This window comes from Microcaecilia unicolor, chromosome 1, assembly GCF_901765095.1.
Source record: "Microcaecilia unicolor chromosome 1, aMicUni1.1, whole genome shotgun sequence".
Lineage (NCBI taxonomy): Eukaryota > Metazoa > Chordata > Amphibia > Gymnophiona > Siphonopidae > Microcaecilia > Microcaecilia unicolor.
This window is the reverse complement of record NC_044031.1, coordinates 33382688-33400138: the sequence shown is the minus strand read 5'-3', so window position 1 is coordinate 33400138 and position 17451 is coordinate 33382688. Positions and strand designations below refer to the sequence as shown.

Sequence of the window (17451 nt, the reverse complement as noted above, 5' to 3'; positions counted from 1 at the left end):
GGGTGCTAGTATAGAGCACAAGCGGCAGGTGCAGGCAGACCTGAGCTGTGCTGGGGATAAAGTGGCTGCGGGGTAACCCCACGTGGGTGGCTAGGCGTTTCGTGACAGATGTCCCATTTGCTGTTCTAGGCTTTGGTCACATTCAAGGATGTTGCTGCTTATTTCTTGGAAGTGGACTGGGACATTCTGGTTGATTGGCAGAAGGAGCTTTACAAGAAGATCATCAAGAAGATTCATGACATCCTCATGTCACGAGAATGACCGTAGCAGGACCAACACTCGGTCATTATTGGGGGTGACAGTTCATTATGTACACTTGTTCTTAATTTTTTCTGTTAACAGATACTGTCGGTTATTTTGTTTGACGTTAATGACCCATCTCCTCTAAAAATGCAAAGCCCATTAAATCTAAACCATTTACTTACTGTTGGTGGAGTCATTGGAGGGGTTTTTCCACTCCCACTCAGATTGTTGAATTATATATTTCTCATCTTCGTTTTTAATCTTGAATATAACTTCAGGATTAAGAATTGAATAACCTGTTGAAAAGAAGTAGGAAAATTACATTTAAATTGTATTTGTAGAATCCCTCGGGAGGTTCCCTCTGCTTCATGTTTTGATGGAGCTGTGCGTGATGTGCGCATGGAGATCTGTGTATAGATATCTTGAGACGTGTGTATTTGTCTGACAAAGCTTGGAGAGAAGAGGCACAGTGGCCCAACACTTGATTAAGATTATATCATAGAGCTGGAAGAGCGGGGGATCCAAGATGGCGTCGGAATGAGAGGTTGTGTCCCAAAACCCTCCGGGACCCTGCGCCTACACTTACCCACCTATTTGGGGCGCTGAAATAGCGGGCGATCGCTGGCTGGAATATCGAAGGTGGGGGAGAGGCGGCAGGACACAGTCGGGCTTGGAGAAGCGGGCGGGCAAGCCTGTCGCTGCACACAGCGGTTGCAGTGGACCGGGGAGTCTAGAAGCGTGGAGCCGCTGTTGCGGCGGTTCAGGTGGAGTGGCCCTTGTGAGACTGGAGCGACAGCCCACTAAGTGGTGCGGAAGCCACGGATGATAAGGACGGCTGAGACAGTCGGACATAGACACGACCGTGGGAGTGGCGGGTGGAGATCTCTGAGGTTCGCAGTGGAGGTGGGACGCCCTGGGAGGATTGGGCCTGGTGGAGCTGGTGTTTCCATGCGGGACTGAGGAGGTGGCCTGATCGGGATGGCTGGGAAGAGAGAGAAGGAGAAGCATAGTCCCGACGGGGAGATCAATCGGTGATACTGCTGGGAGTGGAGCAGGAAAACTGAGGAGCTGAGGCCCTGGAGTAGTGCAGTTATACACGTGGTATCTGTATGAGAGAGCCTTGCTACAGGAAATAAGGCCACATCCCATATCGCAGTGGGGGAGTAGAGAACTGAGAGATCAGAGCAGTCACACATAGCAAGAGAGACTAGGACAGATTGGACTGCTACTGTGGGCTGAGGAATGCCACCGAAGGAGGGTTTGGAACGATTCCGGTTTTCGACGGAGCAAGGTAAAAAATTCCCGGTGGAGTCGGGGGGGACAGGGCGGAGTGGAACAAAGATGGCGGTGAGCCCAACGGCAGCTAGAGAGGAGCAAGTTGTGGATGGCCCTGAGCCGGGTGAAAGCGTGAAAATGGAGATGGTGACTTGGTTTCAAGAACTGAAGGCCCATTTGGCAGGGGTCCGACAGGATATACAATCTGCCCTCAGAGAAATTAGGGCTGACATTCGTGATTAGGGAACGCGTGTCAGGGAGATGGAGGAAGGGATGGAGACGTGTAAGCAGGACATGGGGAAACTGCATAAAGTGGTGATGGCCGATACACGAGAATTGCAGCAACTCAGGGAGCAGGTGGAGGACTTGGAGAATAGATCGCGCCATAATAACCTGCAATTCAAGGGAGTCCCTGAGTTAAACAGTTTTAGCAATTGAGAAGCAGTGATCCGAGAACTGTGTGGGTTCATTCTGAATTCTGAGGAGGCAGACCAATTGCCGGATTTTGGTATTCAGAGAGCACACAGAGTGGCTGGCCCGCAGTGGGACACTCGCCAGAGGGATATAGTAACATAGTAACATAGTTCAAATATTTGAAAGGTATTAATCCGCAAACAAATATTTTCCGGAGATGGGAAGGCAGTAGAACGAGAGGACATGAAATGAGATTGAAGGGGGGGCAGACTCAAAAAAGATGTCAGGAAGTATTTTTTCACAGAGAGAGTGGTGGATGCTTGGAATGCCCTCCCGCGGGAGGTGGTGGAGATGAAAACGGTAACGGAATTCAAACATGCGTGGGATATACATAAAAGAATCCTGTGCAGAAGGAATGGATCCTCAGAAGCTTAGCCAAAATTGGGTGGTGGAGCCGGTGGGGGGAAGAGGGGTTGGTGGTTGGGAGGTGAAGATAGTGGTGGGCAGACTTATACGGTCTGTGCCAGATCCGGTGGTGGGAGGTGGGACTGGTGGTTGGGAGGCGGGGAATAGTGCTGGGGAGACTTATACGGTCTGTGCCAGAGCCGGTGGTGGGAGGCGGGGCTGGTGGTTGCGAGGAGGGGATAGTGCTGGGCAGACTTATACGGTCTGTGCCCTGAAAAAGACAGGTACAAATCAAGGTAAGGTATACACATGAGTTCATCTTGTTGAGCAGACTGGATGGACCATGCACGTCTTTTTCTGCCGTCATCTACTATGTTACTATGTTACATAGTTCGGGGGAAGATTTCTGATAAGCAAGCACCCTGAGGAAATACAGATCTGTGTGGACTTATGGTGACCGGTTTGAATCAGGGGGAGGCTGGGAGGTGGAGTGTGGGATGATTGGGCGTAAGGGATATCGGTGTACGTGGGGTGCTGGGGGGATATGCTGGGGGGATAGGGATTAGGGTGGGAAAGGTTAACATTCCAAGAGAGGGTGTGGATTCCTCATGGGATGGCTGATTTGTTGATAGCGAGATCAGCTAAAGGGAGGGGGAGGGTGGGGGAGGACGGGAAATGAGTTGGGGATTGGTTGGAACAGAGGGGTGGGGGTTTGGAGAATGAGGACAGGGATCATCTATGGAGGAAGGGAGGAGATGTGGGGCGGGGGAGAGTAGAGATAAGTTGGAGCAGAGGAGTGAGGGTTTGGAGCAGGGGAGAGGGGAAGGGAGAGACCTTAGTGGTGGGTACTTGGAATGTAAATGGGCTAAATAATCAGGGGAAACGCAGTTAAGTATTTAAGGAGTTGGGTAGGCTGAAGTGGGATGTAACGTTCTTGCAAGAAACACACTTAAGGCCGAGGGACACTCACTTATTGCATCATAGGCAGTGGCGTTCCTAGCCTGCATGACACCCGGGGCGGATCGCCGATGCGGCCCCCCCCTACGAAATGACACCTTCCCCCCCCCCACCGGCGAAATGACACCCCCCCCCCCCCGGGTGCACGCCGCTTGGGGGGGGGGGGGGTGGCCGCGGCGCGCGCCTGTCGACTGAGTCCAAGTTCGCTAACTTCGCTAACTTCGTTCATTCGCTGCAGCTCCCTCTGTCCCGGAACAGGAAGTAACCTGTTCCGGGGCAGAGGGAGCTGCAGCGAACGAACGAAGTTAGCGAACTCGGATTCAGCCGACAGGCGCGCGCCACGGCACCCCCCAGCGGCGTGCACCAGGGCGGACCGCCCCCCCCCCCCCCCTTGGTAGGCCACTGGTCATAGGTCTTTTCGGGAAGTGGTGGTACATCAAGGAATAGGGCCAAAACAAATGGGGGGGGGGGGGGAGTGGCTATTTTGATTAGGCAAACTTGTGGTCTTGTGATTAAAGAGATGTTTGAGATACTAGTGTACCTACTACAAAAACCAGGACTGTAGCCACCAAAAATGTACTGTATATGTCACACAGTGTAACTGTTTGCAAAAAATGACATAAAGTGTAATATCATCGTTTGTTGTACACATTATAGTATGCCCTTGTCACCTGTATTACGTGGGATGTACAATAAGACAAATGAAAATACGTCTAACTGAACACAAAAGTAGATTGACAACCAAAACCATTACGGCACCTATGGTTATGCACTGTGAGCAGTTCCAACATAAATTTTCGGAGCTACAATTGATCACGTTCCTCAGTTGTGTAATGGTGCAAATCGGGCAGCAGTTCTAGCCCGTCGTGAACAATGGTGGATCTTTACTCTAGGAACTGTTAGCCCAGGAGGTCTTAATGAGAACATTGAGTGGAATACTATTATTTATCATCAGCATTTAATTTCTAATTATATTTACTATTCTGTTTTGTAAGCATTTTGAGGTTATGTTCATGTTCATACACATAAAGTTTGTTGTTGCAGTGACATCACGATGAAGATACTTCCGGCTTTAACTTTGAATGAGGCGCCTATATAAGCCAGTGAATCTGACGTCGTACCGGGCAAAATGGTAGAGGCTATTATCAAGAATAAAATTACAGAGCACGTACAAAAACATGGGCTGATGAGACAAAGTCAGCATGGATTTAGTGAAGGGAAGTCTTGCCTCACCAATCTACTGCATTTTTTTGAGGGGGTGAACAAACATGTGGACAATGGGGAGCCAGTGGATATTGTGTATCTGGATTTTCAAAAGGCGTTTGACAAAGGTAGTTAGTGGGGTGCCGCAGGGGTCTGTGTTGGGACCGCTGCTTTTTAACATATTTATAAATGACCTAGAGATGAGAGTAACTAGTGAGGGAATTAAATTCGAAGATGACACAAAATTATTCAGGGTTGTCAAGTCGCAGGAGGAGTGTGAAAGATTACAGGAGGACCTCGCGAGACTGCGGGACTGGGCGTCCAAGTGGCAGATGAAGTTCAATGTTGACAAGTGCAAAGTGAAGCATGTGGGTAAGAAAAACCCGAATTACAGCTATGTCATGCAAGGTTCCGCGTTAGGAGTTACGGACCTAGAAAGGGATCGGGGAGTCATCGTTGATAAGACGTTAAAAACGTCTGCCCAGTGTGCTGTCGCAGCTAAGAAAGCGCACAGAATGTTGAGTATTATTAGGAAAGGGATGGAAAACAAACACGAGGATGTTATAATGCCGTTGTATCGCTCCATGGTGCGACCGCACCTCGAGTATTGTGTCCAATTCTGGTCGCTGCATCTCAAAAAAGATATAAAGGAATTAGAAAAGGTGCAGAGAAGGGTGACGAAAATGATAAAGGGAATGGAACGACTTCCCTATGAGGAAAGGCTGAGAAGGCTAGGGCTCTTCAGCTTGGAAAAAAGGTGGCTGAGGGGTGATATGATAGAAGTCTACAAGATAATGAGCGGAGTAGAGCGGACAGATGTGAAGCCTCTGTTTACACTGTCAAACAACAACAAAACCAGGGGACACAAGATGATGCTAGAATATGGTAGATTGAAAACAAATAGGAGAAAGTTTTTCTTTACTCAGCGTCGAGTTAGACTCTGGAACTCGTTGCTGGAGAATGTAGTGACAGCAGCTGGCCTTACGGAATTTAAAGGGGGTTTGGACAGATTCCTGAGGGAAAAGTTCATTGAACATTATTACATTTTTTTTTTTTTGGGGGGGGGGGGGGGGTGTTGCCGGGTTCTTGAAGCCTGGATTGGCCACTGTTGGAGACGGGATGCTGGGCTTGATGGACCCTTGGTCTTTTCCCAGTATGGCGGTGTTTATGTATATGCTTATGTACTTATGTATATTTTTGATTTCGTATTCTCTTGGTAGAGATACTAGTGGGCATTTTGTGGGCCTTAGAGGGTGGTTGCAGGGGAAGGAGCTGACATTGATTTATGCCCCGAACGTGGGGCAGAGGGAATTTTTTCAAACATTAAAGGAGGAAATCTCGGGTTTTGTGAGAGGGCAAGTTGTGGTAGGAGGGGATTTTAATATTGCTCCGGATGCAAGGCTAGACCATTCGACAGGAGGGGGGTAGCAGAGTGGTCCGGGGAGGAAGGCACTGTTACAATTTTTGCAGGGGTTGGAGGTGGTGGATTGTTGGAGGTTGTTACATGGGGTACAGCGGGACTACACCTTTTACTCGCATGCAGCACAGACGTACTCCCGGATAGATGGGCTATGGGTGCATAGTAATGGATGGCATATGGTGAGGGCTGCTGAGATAGAGACCATTTGTGTTTCTGATCATGCACCAATGTGGATTAAATTAATTGGGTTGGGGCAATGTAGGAGACAAGGAGCTTGGAGACTTAATGAATCACTGCTGGGGAATAAGCAAGTGTGGGAAGATATTCAGCATACTATTCAAGAATATCGTCGTTTTAATGATAATGGGGAAGTAACAGATGGGGTGCTATGGGATGCGTTGAAAGTAGTGGTGAAGGGTGCTTTGATTAAGTGGGGGGTGCGTAAGAAAAGGGAAAAAGGGCAGCACTCATTGACTTTACAGAAGAGGTTATTGCAGTTAGAGCAAATGCACAAAAGAAACCCTTCGCCGCAGGTACGGACAGACCTTAAGCAAATGAGAGAGGAAATAGCACAACTGCAGATGGCAGAAGTGGATTTTATGAGAACCAAACTCAAGCAACAGTATTTCGAGTTTGCCAATAAGTCCAGTGCAATGTTGGCCCGATATTTGCGGGCGCGGAGAGTGCGACCCATATTCAAAAGTTGAAGGATGAGAGGGGAGGAAATTGTTTTATGAAATATTATCAAGAACTTTATGGGGCTCCTGAGGAACCCCCGGAGCTAGATATGGCTCGGTGTTTGGATCAGATCCCATTACCACGCTTGGACGAGTCTGAAAGAGCTCAGCTTGGGGAGCCCATTAGAGTAGGGGAGGTACAGGGTGTGATAAAGCAACTCCCAAATGGTAAAGCGCCAGACTTAGATGGTTATTCGGCGGGGTTTTATAAATGTTTTGTGGGGGAGCTGGGAGACCTCCTGGTGCGGGTGGGAAATGGGGCTTTGGAGGGTAGTAGATTACCGGTATCTATGTCTGAGGCTGGGATAACGGTTCTGCCTAAGCCTGGAAAAGATCCCGTGGTTTGTGGTGCCTAAAGACCTATTTCACTTCTGAATGTGGATGCAAAGGTCCTGGCAAACAGGCTGGCTAGAGTGCTGCCGAAACTGGTCCACATGGACCAATCGGGATTTATACCGAAGAGACAGGTAGGGGATAACATTAGGCGTACTCTTCATTTGATATGGGAGGCACAGCGATCCCGGGTTAGTACAGCTTTGTTGGATATAGATGCTGAGAAGGCTTTTGACACGGTGAGCTGGGGGGTTTTGCGTGCAGTGATGAGTCGCATGGGTTTGGGTGACAATTTTGGGGCCTGGCTGGCAGCTTTGTATACAGCACCGAAGACGCGTCTTAATATTAATGGGGGATATACTTCCTTTTTTCCAATAGGTAGAGGGACTAGGCAGGGATGTCCCTTGTCACCCCTCCTCTTTGCCCTCTTTGGTGGGAAAATGTGGGATACAAATGCTACAAATAAAATAGAGCCATTGGCAGCACTGATATGCCAGCACCCAGATTTTCAGGGTATTAGGGTGGGGGCGCTGGAACATCGATTTGCGTTATTTGCAGACGATGTGCTACTTTATGTGGTGGATCCTGAGCGGACATTACCTGTGGTGTTAGAGATTTTTCAGGAATTTGAAAGATACGCTGGTCTAAGGGTTAATATGGATAAGAGTGAGCTATTGGGGATTTCTTTAAAGCAGGGGGAAAAGGGTAGACTGAGAGCATTGTTTGCATTTAAGTGGGCCAAACACAGCATACGGTATCTGGGGATTCAGATTCCTAGGGACTTGGGTAGGGTTCATAGTTTTAATTATGGGAAGATAATAGACCAAATTCGGGGGGGAATTGTCCCGGTGGAAGGGATTGTGGCTCTCGTGGTGGGGGCGTATGGCAGTGGTGAAAATGAATATACTGCCCAGATTGTTATTTTTGTTCCAGGCGTTGCCAGTGGTGGTTCCGAAATGGACATTTAAACTGCAGGGTTTGGCGACACAGTTTATTTGGGGGGATAGACATCCCCATTTGGCTAGCCTTGTGTTATGGGGTGCCCCTGAGAGTGGGGGTAGAGCAGTGCCTAATATTGAGTGGTATTAAGTTGCTGCTCAACTGAGGATGATTATGGATTGGGAGAGGGGGATAATTAAGCCTGATAGCAAGTTGGAGCAATCGTATAGCCCCATAGGTCGATGAGCTCTTATTTATGGACTACCGAAAGGAATGGGAGTGATCTTGGCCGGGATACAGAATCCATATGCGACGCATTTGGTGGCATTGTGGGGAGGAGTGAGGAGGAAATGGGGACAGTCTGGTGGGGTGTCGACTCTGGCACCTTTGAGATGGGAGCCAAAATTTGGGGTGGGGAGAAAAATGCTAGTTTTGTGCGGTGGGAGCAAGCGAGCATTGTGAATCTCCGGGCTGTGCTGCAGGGGGGAAGGGTGAAGAGCATTGATACGCTGTGCTGCACTTATGGTTTGCCTGGGGGGGGGGGGGGAATAATTTTCCCTATATACAGATTCAACATTTTGTGGGAACATTGGGTTGGAGGGGGGGAGACCCTCAGCAGATGGAAAGTCTGGAAAATGTATGGCTTTTGTTGAGGAGGGTCCCCAGACCAATTTCAGTGATATACACATTTTTTAAGGGATATGATCCCAAACCATTTAGTTTTCAGGGGGCTTGGGAGGAAGATTTAAAATGCCGCTTTTCTGACCAAGAGTGGGAAGTTATTTGTGGGGAGGTTCAGAAAGCTTCGGTATGTGTTTTGGTACAGGAAAATGCATATAAAGTCTTATCCAGATGGTACTACACACCTGAGAGATTGAGGCGGATGTACCCTGGTACCTCAGACCTATGCTGGAGGTGTAATTCACAAAAGGGTTCATTTATACACATATGGTGGGCATGCTCCAGGGTGGTGCCCTTTTGGCACACTGTTATGAAAGCGTTAGTGTACGACTGGTAGCGCTATAGAAATGATTTATAGTAGAGTAGTAGGGACTCTTGGGAGGAGCAGAAATGGTTGCGCTTGGGGTTGGCAGCAGCTAAGTGCCTTACTGCACAGCACTGGAAGAGAGTAAACCCCCTGACATTGGGTGACTGGAAATGTAAATTGGGTCAGTTAATACAAATGGAGTGACTAACGACATACCGCAAGAAGGGGGAAATGCGACATAAGGGAGGATGGGCTCGTTCACAATTCTATATACATGTCAGTTGTTGCTGTAGAGTATTATAGGAGGGGGGCGGGTTGGGGGGGAGGGGAGGGGGAGAGATGGTGTCCCAAAGAACTAGGGGGCATTCTTAAGTTGAGTTGGGGTTTGAGAGGGTTAGAGGGGTGGAGAAGGGGATGTTGTATATTAGGGGTGCACGGTTTAGTTGGGAAGTGGATACTATTTATGGGACAATTTTGTTATCATGAGTTTTGGAGTAGTATGTATAGCGGATAAATTAGTTCCAGATGTAGTAGTTCAGAAAATGTTTTTTTTTTTTGTTACATTTGTACCCCGCACTTTCCCACTCATGGCAGGCTCAATGCGGCTTACATGGGGCAATGGAGGGTTAAGTGACTTGTCCAGAGTCACAAGGAGCTGCCTGTGCCTGAAGTGGGAATCAAACTCAGTTCCTCAGGACCAAAGTCCACCACCCTAACCACTAGGCCATTCCTCCACTCTACTCCACTTTTGGGCCCCTGCATGGGCAAATGTGAGCTGGATGTGCTCTTTGCAAAACTGACTGTTTCAGATTTATTATAATAAAAATTTAAAGTGGAAAAAAAAAGATCATATCATAGAGGTTTTCTGGTAAAGAGATTTTCTCTTCATTGCTCTCCTAGTTGGAGGCATTGCAGGTGCCAGTCTTCTGGTTACCATTTAAAGGGGTTACATATTATACAATATAGTTAACTAGTGTGCAACTGATAAGTCATGACATTATGCAGAAGTCTCAGAAGAAATCTCTCTCTGGTCTTCTGTAGAGGAATGGGAGCGACTCCAGCTGGTGTTGTGTGAAGTCTCTAGTTTAAAGTCTACATCTTATCTTACAACAGAGAGCAGCATCTTTTGCAGATCTTGTAGCAGTGGAGTCTTTCACAGGCTCGTACTGAATATGGGATGGCATCAGAAGCCAGGATCTAAATTTCAGGTGCCCATGGTATCTAGTGCCTATGATTTTTATATGCTTGTGTGGTAGATGACAGAAAACACATATTTACCTCGTGACATGAGGATGTCATGAATCTCCTTGATGACCTTCTTGTACAGCTCCTTCTGCCATTCTCCCAGAAGGTCCCAGTCCGCTTCCAAGAAAGAAGCAGCAACATCCTTGAATGTGACCAATGCCTAGAACAGCAAACAGGACACCCTACATCAAAGTGTCATTATTTCTTCATTTCATTTTAATAAATATACACCTATCAACAGAAAATCATTCAAAATAAAATTGTTAAGCAGAAGAAAAACAGTGAAGGCTTTGTTTCCAAAAAATCAAATAATGCTACTCCCACTGCAGCTTCAAGGGTAAACTGTTCCAGCTGTGTACATCATAGTGAAAACACACACTGTCTCATGGAAGTTATATAAACCACAGCACTGCTAAGGGTGGATGAAAGGAAAGGCAGCAGCAGCTGAACAGGTAGGGGAGAGACAAGCTGGTTGAATACTGTCTAAAGGCAGGAAAGTGGAGAGTGCTGGGATCAGCCCTGAGGAAAAGAGAGCAAGTGTAATTTATTTGCAGTTCAGTGAGAAACAAACATAAAATAAAAGCATAAAATATACCAAATAATCTTAAGGCCCTTTATATTAATTTAGGCACCCCTACTCTCTTAGCGTGTTTGAATAACTAAACAACTCACCACTACTAAGATGCAGACAGTGGTCTAGTAGCAAGATGGGTGCTATTCAGTCTTTTGTATCAAGTGCCACATGTATGCTTATCTCCCAGTTGGTGAGAGATCATATGTGTGTACTCAGTGCAAAGAGCTCCTGGTTCTCAAAGACTGAATCTGATTTGTCAAGGATAGAATACCAGATTTGGAAGCACTGAAGCAGACAGAGAGTTATATAGAAGAGCCCAACAGGGACATAGTAGAGAAGTCCCATCTCTAGTCTGACAGCCTCTGTGCTGTCTTGGAGGTCAGATCACATAAAAGGAAAGCATCACCTTGGTGAGGTAGGAAGTGATCCAATACCCAGGATCTAGCCTCCAAAGGAAGTAATATCCTCACGTACTGTGCATGTGTTTCCAGGAGCTTCTGCTATGGAGAGAAGGGAAAGGATGGGATGAAGGTGGCAAACCTCTCACTGTGGGAGCAAAAGGGTCCTTCATGAAATATTATAGCATTGTGCAGCAATTCATTCAAAAAGGCAGTAAATAAATCCTAATAAATAAAACCCAACATCAGAAATATAGACTCTGGCTAAGATCATTTTTCATGCTGAGGCCGGCTGCCTGAATAGGCTTCAAGCTTACATGTAGCCAGAGAAGAACATGGCTAAACATGGCCAACGCTACAAGAGAATGAGAATAACAACAACACTTTTTTTAAACTGGAACAGTGAATGTCATGGTCAGATTAACTTTGCTACACGGCTCTTGTGGGCCAGTGTTATGGTTCCCTAGCCACAAAATTGGGAATCCTCAAACTTGCTGTTCCAGACTTTGAGGCTTGAGTCACCCAAGAAATGGTATAAGAAGCCTCTACAGAAACATGAGGTTATCTGGAGTAGTTATCCGAGGAACTGCCGTCAGTAAACCAGGTAACAACCCTGATCCGAGCTGGCCGCACCACGAAGACATCTAAAGCTTGTTAAACATGGCCTGCTGCCTGCCTGTAGGTTGCCTATGGACCCTGCCCATCCTCTTGAGAGACAGCACTTAACAGCTCCCTGAGTGCCCCTGCCTCAGTTGTCCATGACAGTGAGTGAGCCCTCCATCACCTGTCAGGTTGTAAACTGCTGAGAAGTTTAGGAGTCTTATTTCAGAGCGTAGGGTTTATAGTGTGGGTTCTGTGATTATAACACCTCATTCTCACTATCCCTGGTCCAGAGGAGGCATCTTTCTTATAGAAAAACTTTGTATCACCTCATTACTAGCTTTAATCAAAGCTTCATCACATGCTTCAGGCAGTTCCTCACATCTGCCTGTTGTGGTCAGATTTCCTGTTTCCTCAGATCCCTGAGGCTCAGTTCTGAATCCTTTTTGCTCAAATTGGATTAAAATGTCAGGTTTGACATTGTGAGAGCCTATGAAAAAAAAAAAGATAGTACAATTATTTTAAAAAAAAATTAACACAGAGCCTATAAGGGTGCAGAATTACGTTGTTTTCACAGACTTGTCCACTGGTACAGAACCAAAAAAAAAGAAGGGTACTGCTGTACTGATCATCATCAGAAATGTATTCTAGAATACCCCAATATTTTCATACTGTGGTGAGCAACTCCTTTCTCAACAGCTACAAACAGCTCTGTTATACACACTGCTACTGCATAAATATAATGGAAATGTCTGTGATCAGGAGGTATTTTTTCTGGCATAGGCTGTTCTTCATCTAGTTTCTGTAGATTAGAAATCAGATTCTACTGGACACCAGTGGTGGGTTGAGATCCTGGGGAACTGGGTTCAATTTTCACCGCAGCTCCTTGTGACCCTGGGCAAATCACTTAACCCTGCATTGCCCCAGGTACAACTAATACTTGTGAGCTCATTCGGGACACAGTACCTGCATAGTTGCCTATATCAAGTGCCAAAAACAAATAAAACTGGAAAACTGCTAAATCATTACGAGGTAGATATTCAATATAGTAAAAAAAAAAAAAAACAGCAGCCAATAACACCTACAATAGGCCACAAAGGGGCAGACTAAGGGGCATGGCACATCTCAGAAGCAGCGTGCCTTCGCAGTGCAGCGACTTGGCTGATACTGGTGATGTAGTTGAAAGGGGCAGGGCAAAAGCCGTACCGCCAAGCTCCCCAGAGAGTAGAGATGGAAAAAGTGCTGTGTACGTTTAGTAGCGCTATAGAAATGATAAGTAGTAGTACTAGTAGTAGAGGAGCAGGAACTGTCTCTTACATGTCTGTGTACAGCGCTACGGGACACTTTAGAAATTACTAGTAGTAATAATGCTGCTCAATCACACACCCTGGCAGTATCTGCTTTACAGAGAGGATTATGGCTTCTTATCCCACCAGATCTCAATTCCTAAATAATCCCGGCTGACTTTAGTAAAAGGAGGAATTTTATACTTACTTGTTACAGGAGGGTGAGTCTGTTCAGAATTATCCGATTCAGGAGGATCCATCAAGGGGAGATCTTCCTCTTGTTTAACACTCAGTGAGATCACAGATGTTATAATCGGAAAGTCTGTTAAGAGAAAACACATTAGAAGGATTCAGCAAGGATACGATAATACTAAATTAGGAAATGGATTTTAAGAAGAAGGAGCTGTTGGCAGGGGAAGGTGTAGGAGAAGTGGAAAATCAGTGGTCAAAGCTAAAGGAAGGAAAGTAAACAAAAACAAGAGAAACAGGAAGCCCATGTGGTTCTCCAAACAAGTAGCTGAAAACATAAGAGCAAAAGAGGCTTTGTTCAAGAAATACAAAAGAATGCAACGAGAGGATCACAGGAAAAGATTATCGGATTAAACTCAAAGAAGCGAAGAGGAAATATGGCTAGCGAAAGGGAAAGCGGAAGAAAATATGGCTAAAGATGTAAAGAGAGGCGACATTTTCAGATATATTGGAGAAAGGAGAAGAGATAGGAATGGAATTGCAAGACAAAAAATAATGAGAATGGCTACGTGGAGAATGATGAAGATAAAGCGAACGTGCTTAACAATTACTTCTCTTTGGTGTTCACGGAGGAAAATCCTGGAGAAGGGCTGCGGTCGGCTGCCGAAGGAACATCTGGGAATGGAGTGGATACTGTGCCGTTTACGGAAGAGTTTATAAACAGCTTGGGAATCTGAAAGTGGACAAAGCTATGGGGCTCTGCAAGATTGGAGATGAGCAGATGTGGTCCCCCTTTGCAAAAGTGGAGACAGGGAAGAAGTGGGAAACTACAAACCGGTAAGTCTCACGTCGTTGGTAGGAAAAAATAATGGAGATGCTGCTGAAAGAAATGATAGTTAACTTTCTAGAAGCCAACGGGTTACAGGGCCTGAGGCAACATGGCTTTACCAAAGGAAAATCCTGCCATACAAATCTGATTAACTTGTTTGACTGGGTGACCAAAGAACTGGATGAAGGACGTGCGCTAGATGTAATCTACCTGGATTTCAGCAAAGCTTTTGATATGGTCCATCACAGAAGACTCGTGAATAAGTTGAGAGGGCTGAACTTAGGACCAAAAGTGGTGAAATGGATAAGAAACTGGTTGAACGACAGGTGGCAGAGGGTGGTGGTAAATGGAATCCGCTTGGAGGAAAGGAAGGTGAGCAGTGGGGTTCCTCAGGGGTCAGTGCTGGGGCTGATTCTGTTTAATATATTTGTCAGAGATACTGCTGAAGGTTGGAAGGAAAGGTTTGCCTTTTTGCAGATGACATGAAGATAGTCAATAGAGTGGATTCCCTGGAGACCTTGGGGTGTTGGTGTCCGAGGATCTGAAGGTGAAGAAACAATGCAACAAAGCAACGGCCGTGGCCAGAAGGATGCTAGGCTGCGTAGACAGGGGCATAACCAGCCCCTCTACAAGTCGTTTGTGAGGCCCCACTTGGAGTATTGTGTTCAGTTTTGGAGGCCGTATCTTGCTAAAGATGTAAAAAGACTGGAAGTGGTGCAAAGAAAAGCTACAAAAATGGTATGGGATTTGCGTTGCAAACTGTACAAGGAGAGACTTAATGACCTGAACATGTATACCTTGGAGAAAAAGAGAAACAGGGGTGACATGATTAATACATTTCAAATATTTGAAATGTATTAATCTGTAAACAAACCTTTTCCAGAGATGAAGAGATGGTAGAACTAGAGGACATGAATTGAGGTTGAAGGAGGGCAGACTCTACTACTACTACTACTACTATTTAGCATTTCTATAGCACTACAAGGCGTACGCAGCGCTGCACAAACATAGAAAGAGAGTCCCTGCTCAAAGAGCTTACAATCTAATAGACAAGAAATAAAGTAAGCAAATCAAATCAATTAATGTGCACAGGAAGGAGGAGAGGAGGGTAGGTGGAGGCGAGCGGTTACGAATCAAAAGCAATGTTAAAGAGGTGGGCTTTCAGTCTAGATTTAAAGGTGGCCAAGGATGGGGCAAGACGTAGGGGCTCAGGAAGTTTATTCCAGGTGTAGGGTGCAGCAAGACAGAAGGCGCAAAGTCTAGAGTTGGCAGTAGTGGAGAAGGGAACAGATAAGAAGGATTTATCAGGAGTAATGTCAGGTAGTATTTTTTCACTGAGAGGGTGGTGGATACGTGGAATGCCCTCCCGCAGGAGGTGGTGGAGATGAAAACGGTAATGGATTTCAAACAGGAATCCTGTTTAGGAGGAATGAATCCACGGAATCTTAGCAGAGATTGGGTGGTAACACCGGTAATTGGGAAGCAAAACCAGTGCTGGGCAGACTTCTACGGTCTACGCCCTGATCGTGACTGAATAGATATGGATGGGCTGAAGTGTAAATTTTAAGGGGCTTCAACATTAGCTTCAGAACTTTTAGTACAAGAAGAATGCTGGGCAGACTTCTACGGTCTGTATCCTGAGAATGGCAAGGACAAATCAAACTTGGGTATACATATAATATCGCAAATCCTTGAAGACACACCTCTTCAACAAAGACTACTAAAGACATCCTTAATAAATCATTCCTCAAATCACTTAGCTGCATCAAAAACACCTATCACAACACATCTCTAGCACCTTGCATCTAATTCATTTACCTTCAGCTTATCATCGTCTGTATCTAAGATCATGTAATGACTACATCATAACAACACTCTGTAAGCCACATTGAGTCTGCAAAAAGGTGGGATAATGTGGGGTACAAATGTAATAAATAAATAAATATAAAGTATCACATACCATGTAAAATGGGTTTATCTTGTTGGGCAGACTGGATGGACCGTTCAGGTCTTTATCTGTTGTCATTTACTATGTTACTATATGTAAGTCTCCAAAACATCTACTTACTCTTCATGGGATCATCTGGGTTTTCTTTTCCCTCCCACTCAAAATGTGGGGTAAAATATTTCTCATCTTCCTTTTGTATCTTGAATATAACATCAGGATTAACAATTGAATAACCTGTAAATAAGTAGGAAAATGGCACTTAAATTTATCTGTAGAAGGTGTCGGGGAGGTTCCATCTGTTTCCTGTTCTGAATAAGCAGTACATGAGTGTGTCTGTGTACATAGGAGACTAAGTTCTGTATATGGTGCCAAAAAACTGTCTCAGATAAAAATTGGAGCTAATCCCTATTCTATAAACAGTTCTCAGGCTACAGACCTTTTTGCATATGTGCAATTGCACCACTATGTCACAGCTTTGGGATGGACCAACCTGACAGAAGACGTTCAAGACACCTTAAACACAGTGTTAACGCTGGGTGCGCAAACATTAGTGCCTTTGCGATATCATCATAGATACCTATTGGCCTCTACAGAAGAACTGAATTATAGCCACTTTGCGACGATTTGGTCGGCAGAACTTGCAACAGTACTGACAACGGAACAATTTCAAGTATTCGTTTTGAACACCTTGAAACATCTTCCATTCACTCGTTCCGTGGAATTACAATACAAGTTTACACTGAGACTGTACATTTCGCGGAGAGGGAAACTGCCCAAAATGTCATCAGAGACTAGTGAATTTAAGACATATGTTTTGGAATTGTCCGGTAAACAACCACTTTTGGGCACAACTGTTGCAGGCCGTTTCCAATCTTTGGAAATGTACAGTGGCACAAAACCTGTTACTTCTTTTCAATATAATCCAATGTCAAAAGTCCAGTCCACCAGGCTTCACGTCATTTTTATGTCAGGCAATGCTCATGGGGAAGAAAGTGATATTGTTGTGTTGGAGGCAACCTTGTACGCCCACTTTGGCAATGTGGCCAGAGGCGTAGCCAGGTTTTAACAACAGGGGGAGCAGACTTTTGTAAAATAGGCGCCAGTGCGCGGCTGAAGGGCCGGGAGAGAGGAAAGGGTTAAAATACTCATAGGCATATATGTGTGGTCAGTGACTCAGTTGTTTGGGGAGGCTAAGGTGGAGTGAGGTGGGCCTAGAGTGGGGTTGGGACAGGGCAGGGCTAGGTAAAATCTTTAGGGTGAAGGCAGCACCTATGTCAGCATCAAAGGGACTGCGAGGGCACTTTTGAACACAGCAGTGAAGGACCCCTTCACTGTGTCTCTGGTGCACCTGCACTAGTCATTTCCCCCTAGTATCTCTATTACTGAAGGTATTTACACTGAATACACTCCAGGGAATTATGTGCCAAAAACATCCATATACTGTACCACAATAATACTAATTATTAAA

The 17451-nt window shown here is 45.8% G+C and overlaps 1 protein-coding gene across 2 annotated transcripts in view; it reads right to left on the bottom strand.

The window, feature by feature from the left end:
• The window catches only part of LOC115464553 (oocyte zinc finger protein XlCOF6-like), a 53759-nt gene extending 37626 nt beyond the window's left edge, over nucleotides 1–16133 (bottom strand). For both annotated transcript variants that reach the window (XM_030194922.1, XM_030194929.1), the window contains exons 1-5: nucleotides 16104–16133; nucleotides 13226–13339; nucleotides 12061–12221; nucleotides 10193–10319; nucleotides 426–539 (exon numbers count right to left, since the gene is read on the bottom strand). In XM_030194922.1, the coding sequence (XP_030050782.1) occupies nucleotides 426–539; nucleotides 10193–10319; nucleotides 12061–12221; nucleotides 13226–13339; nucleotides 16104–16110 (523 nt within the window). In that variant the 5' untranslated portion in view covers nucleotides 16111–16133. The remainder of the gene's footprint in view (nucleotides 1–425; nucleotides 540–10192; nucleotides 10320–12060; nucleotides 12222–13225; nucleotides 13340–16103) is intronic.
• Nucleotides 16134–17451: the final 1318 nt, after the last annotated feature.